Here is a 25,671-nt window from a genome sequence, read left to right on the forward strand (position 1 = left end):
GCACAAGCAGGCTAGAAGAAGGAATAACCATCACCCTAATTTTGTGTATGTTGCAGTAAGCAAAATCTACATCTCTGTTGTAATGACAAATCTGCTGGGCTTTGTGTGACATGAAGGACAGTAGAAAAATTAAGTGTTGATATAATAACCACTTAGGCCTCCAGGAGGGGAGTTATGTAACTAATAATCTTTTTGCTGTTCAAGAGTTCCCATATGCTAGCAGAAGATGGGTTCCTGATGCCATCTTTTTCTAAGAGTCTAATTTCCCTGGAGTTATTATTTCCTCAGCACTATGAAGTTACCCACAGAGAAGATAACTTTGGCTGTTCTGCCGCACGCAGTGTATTTGGATAGAGATACTTGGACAGGAAAAGGGAACGGAAGAAATGCATCTCTGTCCTTTCAGAGGAATTATGTGTAAGTACAGACTTCTGAGCTGGACCCACAGTCTTAACGCACAAAGCACGCTTTGAACAACAGGCGCGTGTGCCTTGAGTGATATACTTGGGTTAATGAAGCCTTTAATCCACAGCACTGCCTGCAGCAGTGATCAGCACTGCCTGCTTAATGCTCCCTCCCTGGCACTGGGAAGAGCGTGAGAGAAGCCCGCACTCTCCAGGCTCCGCTAGCCCACCCTCCCCTAGCAACAGCTACAGCAAAGAATGTCAATGTCACAGCAAGAATGCACAAGTTCAGTCTGAGAAAATAAATCGTGGCATGTAACACTATGCCTGGGCTTTAGCTGGCATAAATAAGCACAGCTTTTTGCTCAGTAGGACCAAAGTTTTTAGACTTCTCTCAAAAGGTGGGACTGACATAAATGTTACTAAGATCCAGCTAAGCTTTCCTAAGGTGATGATTCCCTCCCTTTCTTCAGTGAGCTCACGTTTAGAAATATTTTCTATCACTCATTTACATTGGCTTGTTTTTTACAGTAGTGCCGTATTTCCATAACTGTCTATGCAGTATATAAATGTGCATGTCTACAAGCCTCCTGCATAATAAAATCCCAGTTTATGATGCATTTAAGTAATGGGGGAAATTTCAATGAAAGCAACAACGTTGCATATAAACAGAGAACAAGTTAAATTAACCGTAAGAGTTACTTCTAACTTAGGTGGTTGATAACATTTCATTCATTAATGCGCAAACAATACATCCTCTCTTGAAGAAGCAAAGGCTGAAATAGTTCCAATGTGATCTGGCTTTCTTGTTTTCAGCAGAAGTTTGAGGATTATGGAGCACCCTTTCTAATAATAAATGTTTAAAACTATGCTTAGACCTACTACTGCTACAATTGCCCATAGTGCAGAGTCTCTAAGCAACATGATGTACATCAGCTTTCCATACCATCTGGATCAGTGTGGTTTGAACCCTGTTCAGAAACACAAATGATACCCACCCAGTTCTCCAACCCTATTCCATATTTCTTGCTGGTGAATATCTTTCCAGACCACACCTTTCAGGTATTTTGCCCAGTTTTTGCAAGTCACCTTTATACTCTGTCCCAGTGACGTCCTGCATCTACCCCGAGGGCTGACAAAGGCTGCTCTCAGGAGGGTGCTGCTGCTTCCCACTCAGAAGGGACAGGGTCAAGGGCTCCACTTCCTTCATGCAGTCAAAACATCGTATCCTTTCCCAACCCAGCTATCTCTGTTTAAAGATGCAAATACACCAGAGAAGGAAAGGGAAGGGATAGGGATTGTTAAGATATGGATTCTGGGCAATAATCTGTCCCGAGGAGTGTTTCACCTGTCTCCCCCATATAGGGCTGTGCTAGCTCAAGTACAAGTCGGGTGCAGAGGGAATGTTGTAGGGATGAGAGCCCCTAGTTCATCTTGCTCTAAAAGACACACCAATAACATCTATAACTGCCCCCCCAGGAGACCTACCCTCAGCCAATTAATATCTGTATTTCCCATGCCCTGTTTTCCTCAAAGTGCTGTGGAGCCCTACACTAAGTTTAGCCCTAACTTTAGGGACTAAATAGGGTCCCTTTGAGCAGGGAGCGTTACGTAAACATCAGAATGACTGCATGTCTCCAGGCTCATCTCCCACACACTTGTGGGTCCCGCAATCATGGTACCTGCTGGGCAGAAAGGTCCTTAGGGCAAGAGCTATCTCCAACAAGCTCACACTAAAAACTGCTTAGACAACAGTGTTGGGTGTGGGGGGAGCTGGACAAAAATCACTAACAAGTGCTCTTTTATTACAGTGGGAGCAGTGATGACTGAACAAAAATGGAATTAAACCTCACATATTCATGAAGCAAATGTGCTGTGTTATCAATATTGTGCTCCAACTGCAGGCTCTCAGCCCACATGGCTTTATGCAGAAAAAACAGCTCTTAATGAGAGCAGTATCAAGAAGAACAATTTTAAAACAGGATGCTCCTGCTTGCCTAGCAGTGTAAGCAGTGAAAGCTTCCCTCCAAGGTGACTTCCTACCGGAGTGAGCATCGCTCACCAGATGCAACAGGATGGCAGACAAATGCATCTTCCCTGCCACAGCCCAGCGCCATGCAAGTCTAGACTAACATCAGCAGGACTCCAGGGCTTTATCCCAGCTGAGGACCTGGCACAATATGTTAAAAGGTATTTTGGCACCAGGCTTGTTTATTTGTAGGCACGGTCCCCGCTCAGCACGTATGAATTGTGCAGCATCAGGAGACCACAAGCTTGACAAGCTCTGCACAATGCCGTGGTCTCGCCGTGGCACCAGGCAGACATTCCAAGCCCTGCAGGCAATGATGCACACCTGGCAGCCGGCACAAACAAGCAGTCATAGCTGTGATCTCTCCCACGTTATTCTCCATGGACCGTGCCTCCTTGCGTGGTTCCTTCCAGCTATCAGTTGTACAGCAGATTTGGAGCTCAGCGGTTTTGACTCTTGTTACAAGAGTGTCCTAAGGAAGGAAAGAGGGGAGATGCAGGAGAGCAGGCTGTGTGTAAGCAGCCAGGGCTACCTGCTGCAGTACTGTACAAAGGCCATCGCTTTGAGAACAGGAAGAAAAATCCTGTCACTCTCAGACATGCTCTTCTGGTGTTCTCCCCATTGAGGCTGATGCTGCAGTGTGCTGGGAGAGGACATACACTACAGACAAAATCAATTCCTCTGGCTAATTTGATTATGCCTCAGGTGCTGCCCCTCCAGAGAGTCTTCCCATCATGTCATGGCAGCAATATCCATGCTGGCTCCAAAGACCTGGACTATCTATGCAGCAAAGGCAGGGCAGCACAGAGATAAGGGCTGGGCCCCAGGGTGAGCACCCGGCTGTGGCCAGACCGATGGCCACTGCCCTCCCTTCAGCAAAGACTTGCTGGAGGGGAGCCCACCAGCTGTAGAGCCACCCTGCTCCTCACCCCCATCTGTGCAAAGGCCACACCACGCTCACAGGCAGCACAGGTTGCCGCACGACACCGATTCCAGCCACCCTTCCCAGGCCACGGGACAGCCTGCGTGGAGCAGCACGGTGCCCTCCTTCAGAGGAACAGCAACATGACAGCCACTGACAGAGATGTGCAAAAAAATGCTCCTCAGAACACTGAAGGCTTCCAGATCTTTTTTTGTGAGCTGTGTGCAGGATCATTCGCCCTCACCCTCTCACCTCCACAGCAATGGCAAACAGCTGCAGCTCTGATCATAGCTCCAGTCTCCTTGTCCCTCCAGCTCCCCACAGCTTCCACCTGCATTAGTTGCCTTCAGTGAAGTAAATTGTTCACATGTCAGGGATGCAGCCAGAGCAGAAATGTGCTTTGTTACGTGTCAAAAGGGCAAGTGAGTAAAGAAGAGGTTTTTTTCATTTTCCTTCCCAAGTTACCTTCCTAAAGCCTTCCAGTCTGAACTCTGTACACCCTTCCCAACACGTACTCATGCTTTAGTGATTTGCCTCAAAGCTTGGTTGAAATAACACTCTGCAAGACCACCTTGATGCACTATCCTTGCCTCCTGCAAGCTGTGAAACAAATCCTGTCTGGTTTTGAGCCATTCCAGTACTGTCCCAACATGAGATTTTACTTCCAAGATACACATACACAATTCACTATAACCAAAAGCATTACTGAAGGACAAACTTAGCTTATGGCACAGAAGCACAAAGATACCAAACCTTTTAAACTATTTTGGAAAAGCATCAAAAAAAAATGTTGGGCACTACAGTGTTATAATTTCCAAGCTACTTCCCTCTGTCTCTAGAGATAAAAGTCGTCCCCAGGCTGCTGATGAACTTACCAGGTACATGTTAATAACTGGGGGAAAATTGATCTGAACTATCAGACAACACAGCCTGCTGTGCAGAACTGGCAAAGCAATTCAAAAGTTTTGAATGCCGGCTTTGTGAGTTAAATCAGGACAAGATTTCCACCTGCCAGAGAGTATGCAATTGCCTGGCCCTTAACCAAAGTATTTCAAAACAAGATGAGAATGGATCAACAGGGAACCAGGATACCAGCAGTAGGTGTTCAGTGCTGCAGCAAAGCACCAGGAAACTTTCCCACCAACAGTTATCCTTACAGCATGTGTTATGGCTGCTGGGGTATTCCAACAAATCGCTCACTTTCTAGAAAGGGGAAGTGCAAAGCAGCGTATCTAACAGTGCAGCTTCTCTGCTGTTCTGGCAGTTCTTTCAGCATTGAAACAGCCCCTGTTCACCTGCAGGGGCAGTTCCTTGTATTACTGGCACAAGCCACAGCTCCTTCAGTTACCAGCTTGATTCCATCAATCCAAGAGTTCTGCTGCACACATCACCTACTGACAGGAAAGCAGTGAGTTGCTACCTTATTGCTGGTTATGTTAATTAAGCATCGTGACTCCCCATGAGACAGGCAGGTGACATCAATCCCAATTTCATGTCCTTACGTGGTGGAAGTGCCAGACTGACTTGCAGACGAGACGAGGTCTCAGCGAGAGGTCACCCAACCTATGGAAAGGTCTGCCCCACACGGGGATCAACACATGCCTCAACCCGAACCAGGACCTGGACAGCAAAGCCACCTCCGGATGGCGAGGCAGAGGTGCCCGGAGGGCAAGGGAGGCCGCGGGGACAGGAGGATGCTGCCGCGGCGCAAGCCCAGGGCAGCTGGGGCAGCGCCGCTCTGAGCAGATGCAGTGCACGTAGAGCAGATGTACTGTGGATGTTTTTAAGAACACACATGACAAGAGGAGGACGCGGCGGAGAACCGCCCGGGCAGGCGCACCGCTGGAGCAACAGCTGCCGGGGGAGGCCGGGGTGAGCATCGCGAGGGGCGGGGGTACCCGCCAGCGGTCGCGCTCCCGACGGCGGCAGGAGAGGAGCGCCCGCCGCACTCGGGGACAGCACCGCGGAACAGCGCCCGGGCACCGGCCGGGAGGGCTCCGGCCGGGAGCGGGGACACCGACCGAGTGCCCGTGGGAGGGGGCGCGGGCCCCGCCGCCCCGCCCGCCGCGCGGCCCGCACTCACCACGGTGACGGGGGACACCATGTCGGCGGCGGGGCGCGCTGCTGCTGCTGCTGCTGCTGCTGCTGCTGCTGCTGCTGCTGCTGCTGCTGTCGCCGCTGTGGCCGTCGCCGCTGTGGCCGCTGCCCAGCCCGCTGCCCTGCCTGCCTGCCGGGGCGCTTTTTTAGGCAGAGCTGACGTCACTGGAGCGGGGCCCCCGCGGCGAATGCGCTGCGGGGAGAGGGAGGGGGCGGCCCCGGGCCCGCCCCGGGCGGGCGGTGGGGAGCGGGGCGGGCGGTCCCGGCGGTCCCGGGCCCGCTGTCGGGAGGATGCGCCCCTCGCTCGGCCCCGGCGGCGTCAGCGGCGCCTCCGCCTCCTGGCCGAGCGCCCTTCGCAGCCGGCAGCGGCCGGGCCGGGCCGCATCCCCTCCCCGGGGGCGGCCGCAGCGGGGCTGTGCCGAGCCCTGGGAGCTCCGGGGCTGCTCCGCGCCAGCGCTGCCCGAAGGCACCGGCGGCCCCTTCAGCAGCGCGGGTTCCCCCCCGGCCGAGGGGCGCTAGGGCCGGTCCAGCGCCCGCCGCCGGGGGCTCCCGCCCCGCAGCGCCTCGCGGGTGCGGAGCCCCGGGCCGGGCACACGGGGCGGGACCGCGTCCTTCGCTCCCGCACTTCACCGGTACCAGGCGCTGCGCGAGAGGCAGCGCAGCCCTTGCCCCTCGCTCTCTCCCAGGCCCCGCCCGTCTCGGCTCCCCGCTCCGCATACCTGCTCGCCTGCCTGTGGCCGCACGCCCCAGTCCCGGCCTCTGTCTTCCCTTCCTGTGGCTTCACGCCTGCCGCTCCTGCTCCTGCCCTTCCTTTCACGTCCCTATTTCTTTTACAGTCCTCTGCGGCCTTCCGCTCTTTCTCCTCCACCTTCACTCTCCACCACTCCATGTTTCCATATATTTTGCTTTTCAGGGCCTTCTCTCATTTCACAATTTCACAACGCTTCCCATCATCTCCATTCTAAGACCACAGGTCCTTAGCAAACCCTCTCCCTTGCAGGGCTGGCTGTATTTTCCAGCCCTGTTCCTGCGTTCCTGCTGCCAGTGGCTGGTAACGGCCCCTGTGCCCTCCCAGGACTGGGACCCTCCCACCTTACATCCCCATCCCCAGCCTTCTGCCAAGGTCGTTCAGAGGCTGCAAAAATGTTGGTGTTGGCACAAAGACAAGGCAAGGAACATTTAATGTGGGATACGAGAGAGTGGGGTGCATCAGTTCAGACTTACTAAAGTGACCCTGGGACTACCTTCAGTTTGTTTTTACTTGAGGATTAATATTTAAGGATGCAGGAAGCCACTTTACATGTAATACGATCTTGCTCACAGGTTTCACTTCATGACAAAACAAACAGGTACTTAAATAGTAGATGATTAAGTAATTTGCTATTTGCAGCCTGAGCAAAAGTCACGTTCAGTATTTATCACATTGAGGGAACACCTTCTTCTATAAAGTAAAAAAAAAATCAGTGCAATTCTTTTGCAGTCTTTGTGCAATAGATTGGTGTTTCTGAGGACAAAATGCATATGAACAGCAGTCCTGAGGTCCCACACAGGCAGCACTATTCCTGTCAGTAGAGATGTGTAAATAGAAAGGGCAGCGTTTGGCCCACCACCATCTGATGGCACCAAGATGGATGCTGCAGCCTCTGCATCACTTACCAACCCAAGAGGGATTCTGCCCAAAAAAAAGACCCTGCAACTCTGCACTATCAGATCAGAGAGGCATTGCAGTGAAATCTGTGGCAGGTAAACCTCAATCAAATGAAAGCAAATTGTTCTCTGTAAAGCAAAGATCTGGGTGGCCACAGCCAAGGGATTGAGTGCTGATCTTACAATTTCAGTTAAAATAGTTCATAGGGCAGTAACAATTTCAGTAAGCAAGAGGAGGGTAGCTTTCCCATTTTGGGGGAAGCTAGGCGAACTAAAGGGAAGAAATTTCTAACCTTTTCATGATAAAGACTTGCCCTTCTGAAATCAAGGTCCCTAGCAGAAGCAGCACGAGCACAGAGGTATTTGATGTTCAGTGATGCAGTTCATTTGCTACTATACAGGATTTCCAGAAGGACCAATGAACTCACAGAACTTGGGCTCCTAATTGCTTTTGGAAATCCTTCTGGGACCTTGATTGTGTCTTGGCTTTTCAATATCTTAAAAAAAAAAAAAAGTGCTCTGTGGTCCCTAGCCAAACTGTTCATCTGCTTATCCTGGCCTCTCTGTGATGATCCAGGGCTGTGCAGTGAGCAGGGGCATGTTTGCATTTGGTATTGTCTCTTCTGCTCCAAAGTGTGAGAGGATATTGGGAAGAATGCAGCTTTAGATAAATGCTTTTTAATTTCTAATGCAGTTTCTGTCTCTAATGGCTGCCAGCTGAAGCTTTGCCTGGTCTCACATGTAAGGTCTTTCTCTGTGTCATTGACACAAAACATTCAAAATACATTAACAGCTCAGGGTGGGGTTTTCGTGCGATGTTATTATCTCAGAGAAGCCTGTCAGAAATGAAGGGGAAACTGTGTGCATGTCCTGACTTCCCCACCTCAAACAGCCACTGGGAAACTCAGTCTCATTAGTTTTGCTTGGGAAGGGGTTGGCCTTATGGGATTTCCAGACAGTTCCTTCCACAAAAAATAGGGACTCAGAAGCTTAAATGGCAAATAGGGTACTTGTATGTAATAAAGACATGGCTCATATGACAAAGATTTTACAAACTGGATATAAGCTGAAAATTTGTTGTTGTTTATTTAAAATTAATTTCATGTGACTTGCAAGATTATTCATGGACTACGTCCATATTTCTACTACAGAAATAAGTGCTACATCAATGGTAAGTAGTTCCGTGTAAGTGAGAGACACCTCGGAGTATAAATTAGGAATTTGGATAGAACAGAATGGTTTGCATATCATTTTACATTTTGTCTAAATAACAGAAATATTTACATGTAGTCTAAGGTAGGAGTACCTTTGAATATAAACTAGGAACTTGGTTATTGCAGAAAGATTTTACATTCTGTTTAAAATGCAGGCTCTGATAGAAAAGACCCAGCTCAAATCCATTTCTGCTGTAGAAACACCAAGCATCAGATGAGGAAAGGAGAAGGGATACAGGATTGATGCCATCATAACACAGTCAAATTTGTCTTGGTCTGTGCATGCCATGCTTTTGGTGAGGTTTTTCTATTGATAGTGTTTGCCGTCTCCTGTCCTGACTAGTGCAGGCAAGAGGGATCTCATGTGGCTCATCACAACATTTCTTCTGTATCAACTTCAGGAATTGAACAAAAATAGAAACCAGTTCTAATTTGGGGGGTGTGTGTATTTTTAACTCACTGTCAGTAGGCAAACAGAGAGCAGTAATTACATGAGCATAAATTTATGGGGGTTGGTATAGCAACACAAAGCATTAAGTATTTCTGTGCATGTTTGTGCTTGAAAATACTTCTGCTGGGCCATGTTTGTGGTGTGCAGGGGGAGAAAAGACAGCAAGAGAAGTGTGTTTTATTATGCAGGGAGGTTGTCCTACCTCCAGCAATGGCTGGAAGAGCTGCAAAACGTTTCTCACATTCAGGTGCCTCTGGAATGAGGGCTCGTGTCTTCTCTCCCTCTGAGGGAATGGGCTCTGTCAGTGGGTCATGGAGACATGTGCTTTGTTTTGCACTTTCAGATTTACTATTAATACAAAAGTGACTGGGAATTAAACTACTCAAGAACCAGAAAACAAGTGTACTATTAAGGGCTGGAGAAGTTTTATTTGAATTCATCTCTGTGAGATGCTCCTGAGCCAGTTTTCTTGCTGCTGCTCTAAACACAGCATCCCAGTTCCTGGGGCAGCAGTGTCCATGTCAGCTGCTGCAGGATACATCCAGTGTGGCTTTCCATTTTGTCATATCAAAACTTGTCTGGACCTGTTTGTGGTTTGTGTACTAGTCATTGCACAAGTTCCTGATGCTTTTCGTGTCAAGTAACCTGGTGCTTTCTTCTTCACGTGAGGAGATACTGGGCTGTTTTCTTTCTGTACAGATTTATTTCCTGGTCTCTAAAGAAATGCAGAAAGTGCCTTTGCTTCCCTCGTGATGGCAATTCCATACTGACAATAAAGTATTAAATTTAGACAGCAGAATTAACATCTCAGTGAAATAAAGGGGGGGACACTGCAAATTCATGTCTCCTGAGAGTCACTTTTTCAGGCTATTTACTGAACCAGAAAGGCAACATATCTATTTATAGGCTTTGTATTTGAAAGTTTTCTTCTCAGGCTTAAAACCACTTTGCTGTTTGGACTTAATAAATGCTCTCTGTGTGTGTCCATGTTTATGGAAAAGTTAGTATTTCTAGGGATGAGTATGTGTATAGCTAAGAAGGATCCAGAGTGCAGGTCCATTATGAGAGTTTGCTTGTTTGTGACTGGTTTATATCCTAGTCACCATCAAAACAAGTACATTATAATCTTATAAAAAAACATTAATAGAGAAGGAAAAACAGTCTCCATTTAAAAAAAAATATTATATTCTACAACATGGAAGTAAATCACAAAATCTAAAATGTTTACAGTTTATCATAGAACCATAGAATGATTTGGGTTGGGAGGGACCTTTAAAGATCATCTAGTCCAAAGTCCCTGCCATGGGCAGGGAACTTCCCACTATATGAGGTTGCTCAAAGGCCCATTCTTCCTGACTTCAAACACTTCCCATCTTGGGGCGTCCACCACTTCTCTGGACCTGTTCAAAACCATTCTAATCATTAAAAAAAAAAACTTCTGTATATTCAATTTAAGTCCACTCTGTTTCAGTTTAAAACCACTGCCCTTTCTCTTATCACTACAGGCCTCAGTAAAAAGTCTTTCTCCATATTTCTTATAAACTAAGGGGCAGCAGTAATATCTCCCTAGAGCCTTCTCTTCTGCAAGCTGAAAAAACCCAACTTTCCTCAGCTTTTTTTCACAGGAGAGGTGTTCAAGACTGTGAATTCCACCAGGGCGGGATCGCTGCAGTCCGATCTATCACCAGTTTTGTCCTCTCTAATTAGCTGATCCCCGTTGATAAGCAACAGGACTGGTAATGATTCTCCTCTGGTCAAGCTGTTTGTCACCTGGATTAAGAAATCATCCTCAACACCCTCCAAGAGTCGGCTGGATTGCTTACAGCTTACTGTGCTGCTTTTCCAAGAGGTACCAAGGAGTGCCCCAGCAGGATCAGAGCATGGGAGCACAGTATTTCCTGGGGTCAAAGTAAAAATCTTCATCAACAGCTTCCCTTGCGCTGGTGCCCTGCAGGAAGACCAAACATGAGGTTTCCTTTGTTGGCTTGCCCCTGAATTTTACTTATAAGCTCTCAACCTCTTGATCACTGGTTTTTAAAGATAGTTCTGTGTGTTTGATCTATTTTTTCACATGTCGGGCAAATACCCTGCACTCTGTCCTTGCCTGTGCCTTTTGGACAGTCTGTAGGCATTGACTGCAGAGTTCTGATGTGGTTACAGTTTCTGTTTCTTACTCAGGTACCGGGTTAGAAACTCACCAAAAAGAGCTCTGATTTATCTGGTGACCAATCCCCTTGTGATTTAGTGATATCTACAAGCAGGAGGTAGTAATAGCTGAAGTATTAAAACATGCAGGAAAAGAGGTAAAGGCTTGTCCTGGGAATCATCATCAGATGATTTGTAGGAAAAAGCATGATGCAATTAAATTATTAGGTTACAAAACAGAATGTAGGCAGGGCAAATGCTTTCATGCCTATTTTCATTAAAGCAATCAACTTATGGTGGGGGAGAAGGTTTAAGGAAGAAGAGGGAGAGGATCCCAACTCGGGCCAAAGCTGCTTGCTGGTGGTTGGAGGATGAGACCAACTTGTGGTGGCACTTTAGGTTTTGGTAGGCTTATTTCCATCATGAATGCATGGTGTCACATGGGATGAAGGCCAGCCAGAAGCTGGGAGGGGAACAAGGAATTGGCCTGGAAAAGGTGGATGGTGGTCATTAGAGCCATAGTAACCTGATGCTGTTCATGTCATGTTTTCAAAAGTGACTGGTGGCTTTCAGAGACCATGGTCTAGGTACCCTAAGTATCTAATTTTCAGAGAGCATTTTCAGAAGTTCTGCTCCGTTCCAGGATGCTTTCCAGTGGCCCACCATAAATGGCAGTCTCCAAAGTCACTCATCCCTTCCAAGTCTTGTCTGTGGGCAACAGGCATTTTCTGGATTACTCTAAAATCAGTCTGAGTCACTAATGAGTTCAGATAAAGTTTTTTACCACTATGTTTATTTAAAGCCAATTGCTGTTACATTTCCCAGAGGAAAACACTGCCAGCACTGTCAGCAAGCAATACATTGATTTTAAATCAGCAAGACTGCCATTGATCTTAGCAGCTATTTATTGCACATGTTCCCAGCAGCCACTTTCTAATGGAATTTTAACAATTTAGTGGGGTCAACTGAAGGTCTTGAGGAAGCAAGGGAAAAATTTGTCTCCTGCAGGAAGTACCTTCCTAAAACAGTACCTTCACTCACAATCACAAGTCAGACTGGTGCGCTTCTCAAGTTTTGGTGAATCCTGATGATTAATTTTCAAGACATACACAGTTCTTATTTTATTCAGCTTGCCCTGCCAATATAGACACAGTTTCACCTCTGTCTGATGAATTTCCTGAGCTGCTGGTTGCTGGAAGCTGGGAAATACAAAGCAAATATGTCTGGCCTCTTGGCTTCTTCTGGGGCTGCACTGGCAGTCTTAGGATAGACAAACCCTTAGCTTGGTGCAGTACATCTACCCTTACACTGAAAATACTGGCATAAGAACTGGTCCAAACATGCCTCTCTTTTTTCTTTTCTATGGAACTTGGTCTTTTTCATCTGAATTAAGGTCTTGCACCAGGACAATTTATTGTTTGGGTATGCCATTTCCAATGGTTTAACAGGAAGCCAAACATCTTCTCTCTCAAAAACTACGTTAGTTGCCATTTTCACTCTGTTTTCTTGCGTGTGATCTCAGCTCCAAAAGTGTCGCATGGATACACAGGCAAAAATAGGAGGAGTAGGAAGGGAACAATGATTGTTAAATGTTTAAGAAAAATTATAGTTTTTCATAAAACTGAAAGGGATAATAGTGCTTGGTTTGGGGTGGGAGGAGGTGGCTGGTGCATGCTTTGAGTCAGGCTGGTGCCCTGCCCTCAGTGCCAGGGTTCTGTTCTGGAATTGCCACATGCACAGTGGCTCCTGCCGGGGCTGTTACATCCCTGTGTCACTTGGGCAGGCGTCCTCACCCCGCCTGGCAGGCTGGCTCTGCACTCTGCATGGCACACAGACACCCTCACTGAAGCCCACGGTCCCAGCTATTCCTGAGGAAAGACGTTAAGTTCAGACCTCCTGAAAGGCTTCCTGAGATCTGTACAAATAGCACAACTACCCTTTTCTCTGCCTCCTACACATGCATGATGCACGTTACCTAAAAGCCACAGGTAACACAAGCACTTGGCAGGTGCCTGTAACTTTACCTGAGACTTAACTTGTAAGAGTGCTGTGGTTTTATTTCTTTGCATACTACAGACTGCAATATAATCCAGCAGATAACGAAGGATGAGGGCCACAGAGCACTGTGAGGAAGTGGTGGTGTCTGTCACCTCCACCACCTGGCACTGAGCCCAGCAGCGAGGATGTTCTCTCTGGAACACTTCTTGCGTGTTGTGGTGAGGACCAGGACAACAATATGGTTGTGTGAGAGTTCCTAGGCCCTTTTGGGAAGTCTGGATTATAGCATGGGTGGAAGTACCCCATAAGACAGATAGCAAAAGGGAAGGTGAGAGGCAGCATGTTCCAATAAAGAAGCATTAAATAGGACCTGAGCTTTCAGCTGGGCTCCTCTGCTGACTTGATGGATGATCATGAGCACATTTCATGGTTTCTGCACCATTCTGCAAAAGGAAACAATGGTTGAAAGCTGTCTTCAAATCTGGCTTTTCCCATTAGAGGAAAGGGCTAAACACAACCAAAGCATATTCCTTTTTTGGACAAACATCATTTCACCTATGATTAAGCCCTAGTGCTCAGGAGTAGCACAGCCCACAGGCAGCTAAAAGTGTGGCTGGTGGGCAGGAAGGTGTTTGAAGCAGAGCCCTGCTGTGAGCACAGCAGGGGCTAGGGAAGGCTGCTCCGGAGCTGGCCGCACTACTGAATTTCTGGCTAATACCCAGCCGGGGCTTTTTGGACCTTCACAATGGTGCCACAGTTCCCTGTCACTATGGCAACTTGTTTTTGAAAAGGCACTAGTTTTAAAAAGAGAATTGAAACCAAAACTTGTGCTCTGTCTTCATTCCTGGCTCTGGGGTTCCCCTGGGAACAGGCGAAGGCTCCTGGAGGCTGGCCTGCCTCCTCAAAACCAAAACTCAGGTTCCTCTTCCTGAGAGAGCCACAGCTGAATCAGCGACTGGTTTTTCCTCAGATACAGACAGGAATCCCAAGAGCTGTTGAGTCAGCAGGAAAGACCCCCAGAATAGCTTGAGAGGAACCAAAACCAGTGTCAAAGTAACACAGAGTGGTCTGTCCCTCGTGCATTCCGTGGCCCACTGGAAACAGCCACAGGCTGTGCCATAAAATTGTGTATGGCTCAGACAGGTTCTCCTGAGAGCATTAAACACTTAAGAGACATTCTTTGAATTGCTGTGTTCTCTACAGTCTTGCCAAAGCTTAGATACAGGAGCCCAGGAGACAGCACTGGAACCTAAAAGTCCTTTGCAGAGGCTCAGTGAGGACAGACACTTGTCTCCTCGCTGTTCCTGCTTCTTTCCTTGATTTCGTAATTGTGCCCATGTAAGTCTCTGTGGAGCTCTGCTATGCTAAAAAGAAAACCTTTAGGGCTGGAGAGGTCCAGGAGCAGGGCAATGAGTAGCTTGAGGTAGAGAAATGAGGGAGGGAAGTTTTTGAGTGAACTTTGGCACTGGAGAAAATCCTCACTTTACATTTCTGGGATGAGTTCTGGAAGCCCTATGTAAGACATACCCACTTGTGGCCCATATGGACACCTAATTAGCAGGTGCCAGGGTCCAGGATATGAATCAGAGTAATTAATTTCTGTATGCAATTGGCAGAAGGAAGTGAAGAGTCCCCCAGGGAAGACCCAGAAAGCCAAGTAATTATGAAGAACTGGAAAGACAAGGCACTGTGTTTCGTTCTTTCTGAAATTTCAGCACCCAAACCCCACTCCCTTTTCATGTCCTGAAACAAAATGTTCATGTTTAAGACAAGGAAATGGAGGAGCAGAATGTTACAAACTCATCCAGATCTGACTCAGTAAAACCAGTAGAAGTAAGCAGCTGGGCTTGATTTTTCCAACAAACTTACTGCTGGTCCGTTATCCTGTGGCCATGCTGGGTTCCTTAGACCTCTCAAGCCTTTCCACCATCCCTTCCAACTTGATGTGTCAGCCCACAGCTCTGCTAAGAACCTGCAAGAAGCCCAGGGAGAACTGTGAGTGAGTCCCCATGGGAAGGTGCCACTGCAATGGGGAGGCGCCTGCTCATGTGCAGAGTTATAGTGCAGACCCTACTCTGGAGCACAGGGATGATCCCCAGCCCAAATGTCAGAGGCTGCCCCTTGTCCAAGACCAACACACTGTCTCCATGGCAGGCAGGAACCTGTATGACACAGTCAGGGGCTGCTGGAGAGGACAAAATCAGTGGTGGAAAGGACTTTCTGAGCCCCAGGTGCCCTTGGATGAAGGCATGAGGCAGCAGCTACCAGCCCACGTAAGGAAGCTTTTGCACACCCCTTCCACTTGCAGTGATTTTTGTTCTGTTTTGCTTTCTCTCCCCTAGGGTTTTCTCTCCTCCTGGGCTGTCAGGCTCTGTGAACTTTGCCAGCAGTGCAGTTCAGCACTGCTGGTCACACCATGGCCCAGCCTGGGAACTCCTGCTCCCAACGTGGTGACTCCAGTCTCCTCCTGCCAGAACCGCATGGTGGCCATTTTCAGCAGGTGAGTGCAGACAGACACACACCCATCCAGCCATTTGGGGTGACACTCGTTGCTCATTCTGATCAGAAGGATGTTCAGAAAGGAGAAGTGAGGCAGGATCCATGTTTGGTTCCTTTCAGACACTGCCAGTATGCCAACTCACCAGGAAAGGAGAGACTGGAGAGGTGCTTAGGAAATTTATTAGCATTGCCCCCTTACCTGTAATAGCATTTTTTTCAGTCTGTGAATGTTCTGGGTGCTGCAGTACAAAGCTTGGGAAGAGCTCCTGGTCAGCCACGCTGCCCCTCTGCTTCACCTGTTTTCAGCTGCCAATCTGGAAGGCATAGCCTCGAATTTGGGCCAGCATTTCTTTACCATAAATGCCTGTGATAGCAGCCTCAAAGACAAGGATTTTCCCAACAGACTCAGTGGGCTTTTTAACATCTCACTGTGCTACCAAGCCATTAGACTTCAAAGCACTGTAGAGTTTGTGGTTCCCACATCTGCACAAGGGCTGCAAATAGAGGGCATGAGCGTCCTGATGGGAAGGGGAAATGCTGGTGCTGGCACCTGCCCTTTCCATCTGCACCAGGGCTTTAGCACAGGTGCCAAGAGCAGAGAGTGAAGGCAAGAAGAGGTTTTAGGTTGAGCAGCAGGGTGGTAGCACCAGGCTAGCACCAGGCTTGCTGGACTGCATCCCAACACACCTCACACTCCCACAACAGCAGGCAGAGAAATGTTTGCCCCATAAAGGTCATGTTTGCCCTGTAAAGGCTCTGTTCTAGGAACTTGGGGATGTGAGGTAATTCAATCATTAATTTTGTTCTGTCAAGTATGGAAATATTTTAAACTCATTTGGGATTTTTTCCAGCTCCTCTAGAGCTATCCCTTAAAAATCTCCAAGCTTCAAACATTTGTCTGTGGGCAAAATACAGCGGAATGTTAGGAACAAGATCAGAAGTAGGCAAAGCTGACATTAACTGCTGTCTTTGAAAAACAATTTCAGGCCCTGAGAAACATAAAAATCTGGTTACTGGTGATTCCCTTCTTGGCCTGACTGTCTCTGACTGCCTTACCAGAGGATTGCTTTCTAGCAAGCACTTTTCATTTTAGGAAAGAATACAACTGTAGTATGCAATACAACTTGCACAATCTGCGTGATCTCCATCATCCTTTTGCTTGTCCTGTGTCTCACCTTCTGCAAAACTGAGGTGCCTACACTGGGATTTTTATTTAGACAATTGAAGATTTTTAGTGAAAGAAGGAAAAATATTTCACAAAGGAAAATCTGGATGTTGCCTACAAATTTCTGTCCCTATTACTAATCAGCTGTAGGAGGCAAGTAATTTAAAAATCCTTATTTGGACAATTGAGAGTTAGGCAGCATTTGGGAACTGAAGTCTAAGACAATTATTCAGAAAGCAAGTTAGACTGCATTCCAAAGTCACTCTTACTGATCAAGTAAGTAATGTATCCTTGCAGTTATCATCTTCTATATTCTTGCAGAACACCAAGCTGAGCTGGCTGTCTCCTAATCTTTCTTCCATGGAGCAAAAACAAATGCAAACAGAAGATAATGAAGATCAGTCTGCCCTTTAGGAGAAGTCCAAAGTGCTTCTCTGTGCTATTATCAATACTGTCATATCAGATAAATAGTTTTAAATTTTTCCTGTTTGGCACAGAGGAAGCTCTGTTTGTCACCAAAGTTCATGTAGTCTCTGAGAGAGAGTCAGCAAGTGGCCAGAGCATAATGTACAATAAATCCAGCATAAATAACTGAATCTGCATTTAGATCAATGGGTGAATTACAAATGTTTGAGAAACTTAAAGAAGAGATTTGAGACATATTAATTTCTAAAAATAGGGTTTGGTGGGGGGTTTTTAAGCTTTTAGTTTTTAAAGCTTCTGGATGGTTAATGTTATTTTTTTTTTAATGAGGTGGAAACAGTCAGAAGACGACAATGTAGTTTTGCTGAGGTCAGCTCAGATGTCTGTCTAGAACTGCTGACTTCAGGGTCTGCTGCTGAGTGCCTGTTTTTCACCTCATAATAACTCATGTGTGTTCATGATGCTGCTGTGAAAAAAATACAACTCTTTTAGCAGTTAAACTAACTCTGTAGTTAATTCTCGTAACGTGAGAGCGTGGTATATTTTCCAGCAGGGACAGTGCACTAGCACTCATGTTTTAAGTAATTAGTGGGAACAAGGATTTGCTCCAAGTTGAGCTGGAATTTTTTATGTTTTTACTACCCTTGGTCACAGGTGGCTACTTTCAAGCAAGATCTGTAAACTGGGCAGCAAAAGTCCCTTCAGCTCAAGCCGTTCCTCCAAGGCTGGGTATTGCAGTGCATCTGATAATGCTGAAAAGTGGAATTGCAAAAGGATTAGGAAAGTTAGAGTTCTGTGAGACATGCACATGATCTCTTCCAGCATCTTCTTATCAAGGAGACACTAGAAAGACTCATTCATGCTGTCTGTGACAGAGTCCGTAATTACTGCTGTGCAAGCAAAGGGCATCAGGGTTGATGGAAACACCCAAGAGTCAGCCCTTCCTTTCGGATTCATATTCTGCCTCCTGTGTCCTGTGTCAGGCAGACAAGATTCGAGAATATTGCACCTGCACAGGTACATGTGCTGTTGTGCCTCAGCAGAACAAGAGGCCTAACTGGGAGCAGGGAGGAGAACAGACATTAAACTTGCAGCTAACATTACCTGGATTTAAGCCTCAGTTCTGCCACAAACCTGTTTGTCTCTCTCCATCTGTCTCTTGCTGGGTGCTTGAGTGAGGCACAGGGCAACCTGTGCTGTGCTTGGCATTTCTAAGTACTGCTGTAATAAATGTAGTGTAGACTTCTAATTCCCAGTGTTGTGCCTAGGAGAGTTTGCATTTCTGCATAAATACCTGACGGAGCAAGCTGAAACAGCAATAGAAACACAGATTAAAACAGGTGTTCTGCATTTCAAGTCATTGACCTGTGCCTATTAAAGCATTTACAGGAGGTCTTATCTGCAGCCTGTTCAGGTTAATGACAGTCTGTGCATTCACCTCCATGGGCTTCAGATCAAGCCCAATGAAATTAATTACAGAAACAATTGGCAGGAAAGAAATAGTGAAAAGAAAAGAATAGTACTGGAGGATGCAAAAGAGAGTAGTGGGAACAATGTGTAATCACTCAGAACTGCTTAAAGGCTCTTCTAGGTAAATGATTAAGAGTGTTATGTAATTATTGTGAATATGCAGGATGACAGGAAAATTAGATTTCATATAGAAAATAGATTACATTGGACCACTACACACTGACTTCTGAGTAACTGCATATAATTGACTATATTATTGCTATAAATAGCAATAAACTGCCAAGAAAATGACCAGCCTGTTGATTAGAATAAGCAAAGATGTAACCACAGGCCAGCCTTGCTAAAGTACAGGCTACAGGCACCAATGCGACTGCTCTGGTCTAAGGCAGTGACTTCAGAAGATACAATATTTGGCAGCAATATCAGTCAGAGAGATTTTTCTCCCCTGGGGTTGCTCCGTTTCCCCCTTGCTCCTGCCTGCCCTCCTGCCAGCACAGACCTTGGTACAGCCTTTCCATGAATCACACAGGGAAATGGAGCCTCTCAAACACTCACGCAGAGACAAGCAAACACACTTTGCGGGGTTATTTTTTAACCCAAATCACCCCCAGATCTGGCTCGGAGCATTGGCTTTGGAGTGCTGGTGTTGACACCAGCACCAGCATAGCACAAGGTGAGTAGTGACAGGATGAATGGGGCAAGCACAGGGCAGAGGCTGGTGGGCAGCCCTGAGGCACCAGCCAGCTGCATTTCAAGTCAGCTTCTCCTTTGCCAAGGGATCCACAAAGCTCTCACGTGATCTAAAGATCACCAGGAATACCCATACTTGGGTTTCTGTTTGTTTGTTTGTTTGTTTTAGTGCAGTCAAATGGTGTTTTTACAGTAACCATTTGTTTTTAAAAAAATTTGTTTAACCTTGTAGAAAGTAATGGAGTGTTGATTACTCATTCACTGAAATTCTGGAGCCTGAATATAAATTCTCCTCAGACTCCCATTCCTAGCACGTCATTATTCCAATTAGGAGAGTGTTTAAGATATTTAAATAATCTCCCATTCAGCTACATGTATGAGAAAATGCATTCACTCAGTACAATAATGCAATTGTGCCTTTCCTCTGAGATGGCAAAAGAGAGGGGTTGGAACCATTCTGAGAAACAGTAACTGAAAAGCAAAGGCAGTCAGACTGGGCAGGAGAAAACATAAAATCAAATAGCAAACATGGGAAAAAGCCTCTCTGCATGCACAGACAGCAAAGAACAAAAGGAACAGAGCAACCTGTAAGATGAGATACTGCATTGCTTCACCAGCTACAGAAGTGTGTTGGTTTGGGTTGACTCTCCTTCAAGCTGGCCAAGAAAACAGAGCACAAGTGGACTGATGCTCTTCTGACTTTCACTGATGCAAATCACAAGCAACTATGCTCAAGCAACTAATTTCAGCACAGGTACACTGACATAACAAAGATTTAAGTGAAAAAAGAGTTCAAGCACAAAAGAAGAGGTGCAAAGCCTGGCAGTCAGCCCTAGCGCTTTGTAACAGCCTTAACATTTTTGTGGGGCTGACCTAAAAACCCTTAAAGTCCCAGCAACAACCACTCACAGCACAGATGCTGGGATGTTTTACTGTACAGCCAAAGGATCAGCAGCAGATGAGGCCTGTGTTAAGCCACAGAGAACAAAAAGACATGTTTACAGTTGTTTATGTTTGTTTAGTCCATAAATATTGAGAGAGGATTCCTTTCTGGCCAGTCTGTGGATCCAATTAATTTGTTTTTCGGTTTCATATTTGTGACTGTAAGTTCAGAGGTGGCTTAGGGCTGCAATACACAGCAACCACAGCTGCTAAAAATAGACCACACAAATGTAAAACACACAGCAGCCTTTAACCACCACATTCCCCTGTACCTCAGCTCTTTGAAGCCCCTGTACTTCATCACACTCCTGGAGGCATGGAAGGCTGTTGTTGTGAATTACCATGTCCAGAGCAACATGGGGAAGGAGACAAGATGAAGCATCTCCAAGAATCATCCCGAGCTGCTGGACACATGGCTGAACTCTGATCTCTCCCATAGGGATGTGTGGGGAAATATTTTCCCTCAGAAAAGCCAGGATTTCAGCCTTTTCAGTGTTGCATGGCATTGATTTCAACTGCAAACAGTTATTAAAATAGCAGCCTCTAAAGTCAAGAGGGAAAAGAACAAAAAGGATGTGATGGGAATCAGAATGATGCGATTTCGATCGATTCTTTTTCTTGCAAAGTCACGAGCCTAGAAATAAATCCTACAAAGCAAAGTAAAAATTCTCTCCTTTCCAAGAGTGGGGAAATAGCCATTTTTATCCCTAAAACTTTCTGACCATCAGGTATAAAACAGCACTGGAGAAGATCTGTTAACTCCGTGATGGTGGAAGTAACCTCACCTAAGCCCTTGAAGCCAGGGCTGCGTTGTACAGGGTTTGTCCCACCTTGCTGGGTCAGAGGAGCTCCAGGTGGGGTCTGCAAACCCTGAGCAGAGGTCACTGCCCTGGGGCAGGTCAGGGAGCAGCCAGGGATCTTTCCAGTTGGACTGGCTGTGGCAGGGACAGTGTTTTCCTGACTCCCTCCTTGCTCTCCTCTGGATAGCTGAGCTGAAGAGGTGGCCTGGAAGAGGCAGGAGAGCAGCTACTGAGCAAGGGTGTTGGGACAAGAGGGACAGGACAGCTTTAAGAGGTGGGGTAAAGGCTGAAGGAGTGAAGGGCTAAAATAGTGGCAGTGGAGGTGTTTGATCTTGGACATGTGTCAAAGCAGATGCAGGAGAGGCCAGAGCAAGGCCAATTAATGACCTGCTGCTTCAGGAGCTACTTTCTAATCCTGTAACTAGGAGCAGTTTCCTGACTGGCAGGTCTGGGAGATGCTATCCCACCTAGTAATGCAATTTATACTGTTCTGCTTGGTATATTCTCTTTCTCAGACCAGGAAAAGGAGAAGCTTTCATATGAAAAGCATGAAGGGTTTGGATTTGGCAAGGAAAGGCAACATTTACTGTTGACTTACTGACCGGAAGGATGCCAGGCAGTAGGGAGGGGATGCAGCAGAGACCTCTGCCATTAATGGGCTTCTCTGAATTTTTTTAAGTGATGTTGAGCTAAAGTTACTTGTCCAAGAAGCTTCATCAGTAAAATCAATAGTGGTGCAGAAGGTAGCCTGTGTTTCCTCGCTCTCTGACAGTCCCCATCTCCCTCATCACTGAGGGGAGGCAGAAGGTTTTGGCTACTGTAGGGGAGCCCAACAGTACAGCAGAGAAGGGCCAGGCTCTGCAGCTCCAGTTGTGAACAATGCAATATCTGTCATGATCCACCACAGCAGGGCTTTAAGGTTTTTAGCTGCCGATATTTAGGGTCTTAATTTTGTACTTAGAGCCCCTAATTTTGGGGCATTTATGCAATACTCCAGGTGATCAGCTGAAGTCCTGTCTTCATCACCTCTTTCCTGGCACTTTTCTCATCTCTCTCTTCATCCAGCTCTGACCTGGGTCTGCCAGTGCTCTGCTGATACCACAGGATCTCAGAGCAGCTGCTGACAGGTGGATGGAGATCCCTTACACGTGGCGAAATGTAGCCCTACCTAGAATTGATCTATGTCTCATAATGTCCCAGTCCTCCTAGGCAGTCCTTCGTTCCCATCTGTGTGTCTCCAGTGACTGTCACCTAATCTGTTCCTGCTGTATCGCTTCCTGCATGCAGGGGTATTGCAGGAGGTGTGTTTGGAAGACCACATTGTGTGATGTGTTTGTGCTCTGGATTGGTTTCATGGAACTGCAGTATATCCTGCAAGATGGTTTCCCAGCTGGTAAATCATATTTAAACAGTGAAAAACAAATATGCTTTCTTATTGCTCCAGTCTTTTTATATCTGGTTGCTTAGCATTGTTCCTATCTTGTGTCCACTTTGCAGTGCTTCAGCACGATTGCCAAACAAACTGGCTAAAAATCAATTTAACAGAGATCAGAGGGAAAAAACCACCCAAACTCAAATGAGATACAGCAGCCACTGATGGGATACACAGACATATCAATTTGGCAGCCAGTCAAACTTCTTAGAGCCATTGGCTGTGCTCATTAAATGTCAGAGTTGTGAATTTCCCCCAGGCATTATCAGCAAATGCTTGAACATGGCCCAGCTTGGTTGTAAGTGATTTTCTCCCTCAAGTTTCAGGTAAAAAGATGAATGAGAAGAGATGACAATAGCAAGTCCATAGCACAGTTTTAGTTCCAGTAACAAATTTCTCTGTAACAAAGCCAGGTCATAAAATTTTCCTTTTATTCCAAATAAAAATAAATATTTTCCCTAAGTACTTACAGGTATTCCTCAAGCCGAGTCTCCCACATGACACAGACTTGAATTCCAATGCCAGTAGAACTAGTACCAAGTTTTTATTTGATAATGTTCATTTATACAGCAATGTAAGACCTCAAATCTTTTTCTCTACAAGCAAAAGTGATAGGGCTTCTAAGTGGATTTTGGTGAGGTTTTTTTGACATGGAGAATTCAAGAAGAAGCAAACCTTCTTTAACACTCAAGCTTGGAAAGAAAGAGGTTGTCACTGGAGTGTGTTTTCTTTAATATCACAGCAGCTCACAACTGCCAGGAGGTGACATAAAATTGAAGTCAGCTAGGGTGAGGTAGAGAAAACTGAATTCTTCTAGAAACCAGCAAAGAAAGACCAACAGCTCCCTTCCCCTGAGCAGTGCAGGAGAAGGCATGGCCAGACCCAGAGAGCTCCCCAGCCCTGTGAGGACCCTCTGCTCTGCTCATCAGGAACTCTCATTGGTTTAGATTCAAAAAGCATAAATTAGAAGATCCAGTGGCTTGATCTTTTGTGGGGGCTTTGGGAAAACTTTGGGACAAGAGTTTATACCGAGCAGGCATCAGGAAGGTCATCTTTTTGCATCTGACAGGACCCTCTACAGTGACAGAATTTAAGTCAGGTGTTGTTCAGGTAACTGCAGAAGTCGGGGAGGTTTCCCACTACAAACTGGTTACCCAGTGTGGCCTAGGTTGTGAAACACACACCTGGCCAAGAGCTTTGCCTCACTAAGGACCTTGGGATTTGACCTTTAATTCTGAACATGTTGACCGTATAAACAAGCCATCACAATTCGTCTGCACTACGCTCATCACTGAACGCATTCAAGAAAGGACCTGGGGGCGAGGAGCAGGGAGAGGCCATTCTGACAACACCCAGGCCTGGTGATTTCTCTGGGGGAAAGACCTTCTTATCCTACTACACAGGGGGATGGGGAGCTGCCCAGCTTTATGGCCCGGGCCCCAAGCACTCCGCAGGTCCCTCCGGAGGACAGCCTTTGCCTGGAATCTTCGTGTACCTGAGCATTCGGAAAAATGTCCAAGAGTCACTCATTCCCCTGTTTAAGAAAGAGATATTGGTGCTCCTGGCGTGCAGTGTCACTACTGCATTATGTAAGAACCGCCATCAATGTTTGGATTAATGCTGCTGCCTGTATCATATTTCAAAACATGCCAGCAGCTCTGTGGCCTTTGCTCCCAGGCTCAGGTTGTGTGGATCCGAAGGGAGGCAGGGAGAGAGGGCACCTGCAGCCCGGCTGAGCCCGGCGCTAACAACCACACTGGGAGCTGCTTTAAGAGTGAAAAGTCAATGTCAGACACCGCATTTCTCTAGCATTCGACCCAAAAGGGATCCGTTCCTTTGCCCCACTGCTCAAACACTGCAGCACCTTCAGGAGCACTTCGGTAGAAAGCTGCATTTATCTATTTGAGTGCTAAGTAGTATTTGCAATGTATAGGAGAGATTACTACCTCAGCTGTTACTTACCAGGAAGAACGGTATGCATTCCCCACCTCTGGCATGCTAATTCTCAGAAAAGAGTTAAGATTGTGACTGCAGCTTCAAAATCTGCAGCTATTTGCACCTTGTTGTTGGGTCAGCAGTTTGCCTGATAAAGGAGCCCTGACCTCCTCACCTGTAGAGGAAAGTCCAAAGATCTTCAGAAGGCTTTGGAGTTGTTTATCAAAAAGCAGAGGTCCAGAAACCCATATAGGGAGGCAGCCTGGGAATACAGGCCAAAATAGATGATGTAACATGGTGGAGGCTTCCAACTTCCAAGAGAGAGTACAAATATTGACTCATAACTTTGCAATGTCCCTCAGCCATTTGAAACCCCCCCATCATCCCAAAGGATGTCTCCTTTCAGTGACATAAACTGGTTCTCGCTGAATCTACAATTCAGTGCCATAGTTACACTGCTTCCTGTAATCCCTTTGATGCTGAAGAGAATGACTTCTCTATTATCTTTACTTTTAAAACTTGGATTTCCTGTGTGGGGAAGTCCTCATGTTAAAAACAAGCAGAGAAAATGCTTTAAAGAAGGAGGTGAATGTGCTCAGATTGTGAAGCAGCTGATCTAAAGGCAGTGAGACCCTTAGGGAACCCTGGGCCACAATAGTTGACATTTCAGGCAGGAAATTATGGTTTATTTAACTAACTGAACTGAAAACTGCCAGGGAATTTATACAAGTGAAACAGAATTAATAAGAGCATTTAGCTAAGACAGACATGAAGACTAAAACTCCTATGGTTGTAGGAAAGAGAGATTTTACATCTGGAAGTGGAAGTGGCCTCTGCTATTTGATTCATCTAAAAGATCAGGCGGGCAAGGGATGCCATGAGGGAGTTCCTGCTTGCTTATCAACACCGCTTGTTGCAGTGGCTGCTGCTTTTCCACACAGTTTCCCTTCCAGCCACAGATCTGCCTTTATGTTTCTGAGATAAAATAGCACAATCCTGCAACTAGGCTATTCTGCTCCTAAATACGCATGTTCTTGCAAATGCTTCAATAAAAATACTTTTGAGCACTTTTGCAAGTTTAAAAGGACCTTTTTGATCAATAATGGTGTTTCTTTTCAGAGGTTTTCTTCACTTTTAGCAATATGCAGTAAACACTGTGATTTTGCACTTCCTGTGGCAGTGAATGATATCCAAGAGTTTGATTTTCTTAGAGGATCTGCCTACAGACACCAAGGTGACAGAACAAAACCCGTCTAAGTCAGACAACTTTAGTAAATCAACGGAAATTGAGAGAATGGCACAGCACAAAAGCATTCATTATTCATCAGGCGATACCCTGGGGAAAAAACCTGTGAGCAGTTTTTGGGTTTCGCAAACCAAATTTGACTTTGCCAGGGCCTGGCAAAGA

General features: G+C 46.3%; 1 protein-coding gene and 1 long non-coding RNA gene across 3 annotated transcripts in view; one reads left to right on the forward strand and one right to left on the reverse strand.

Moving 5' to 3' along the window:
* The window catches only part of TMEM86A (transmembrane protein 86A), a 26,738-nt gene extending 20,470 nt beyond the window's left edge, over positions 1-6,268 (reverse strand). Inside the window, exons 1-2 of one of the 2 annotated variants that reach the window (XM_032113145.1) lie at positions 6,172-6,268; positions 5,439-5,582 (exon numbers count right to left, since the gene is read on the reverse strand). In XM_032113145.1, the coding sequence (XP_031969036.1) occupies positions 5,439-5,459 (21 nt within the window). In that variant the 5' untranslated portion in view covers positions 5,460-5,582; positions 6,172-6,268. Of the gene's footprint in view, positions 1-5,127; positions 5,251-5,438; positions 5,583-6,171 lie in introns of those variants that run through there. The other variant, XM_032113146.1, reaches the window with a different exon arrangement.
* On the forward strand, positions 5,155-25,335 carry LOC116445956. The gene is made up of 3 exons (XR_004240965.1): positions 5,155-5,227; positions 15,250-15,407; positions 16,893-25,335. It is a non-coding gene; the product is annotated as an uncharacterized LOC116445956 (long non-coding RNA).
* Positions 25,336-25,671: the final 336 nt, after the last annotated feature.

Source organism: Corvus moneduloides, chromosome 6, assembly GCF_009650955.1.
Source record: "Corvus moneduloides isolate bCorMon1 chromosome 6, bCorMon1.pri, whole genome shotgun sequence".
In the NCBI taxonomy this organism is placed as follows: domain Eukaryota; kingdom Metazoa; phylum Chordata; class Aves; order Passeriformes; family Corvidae; genus Corvus; species Corvus moneduloides.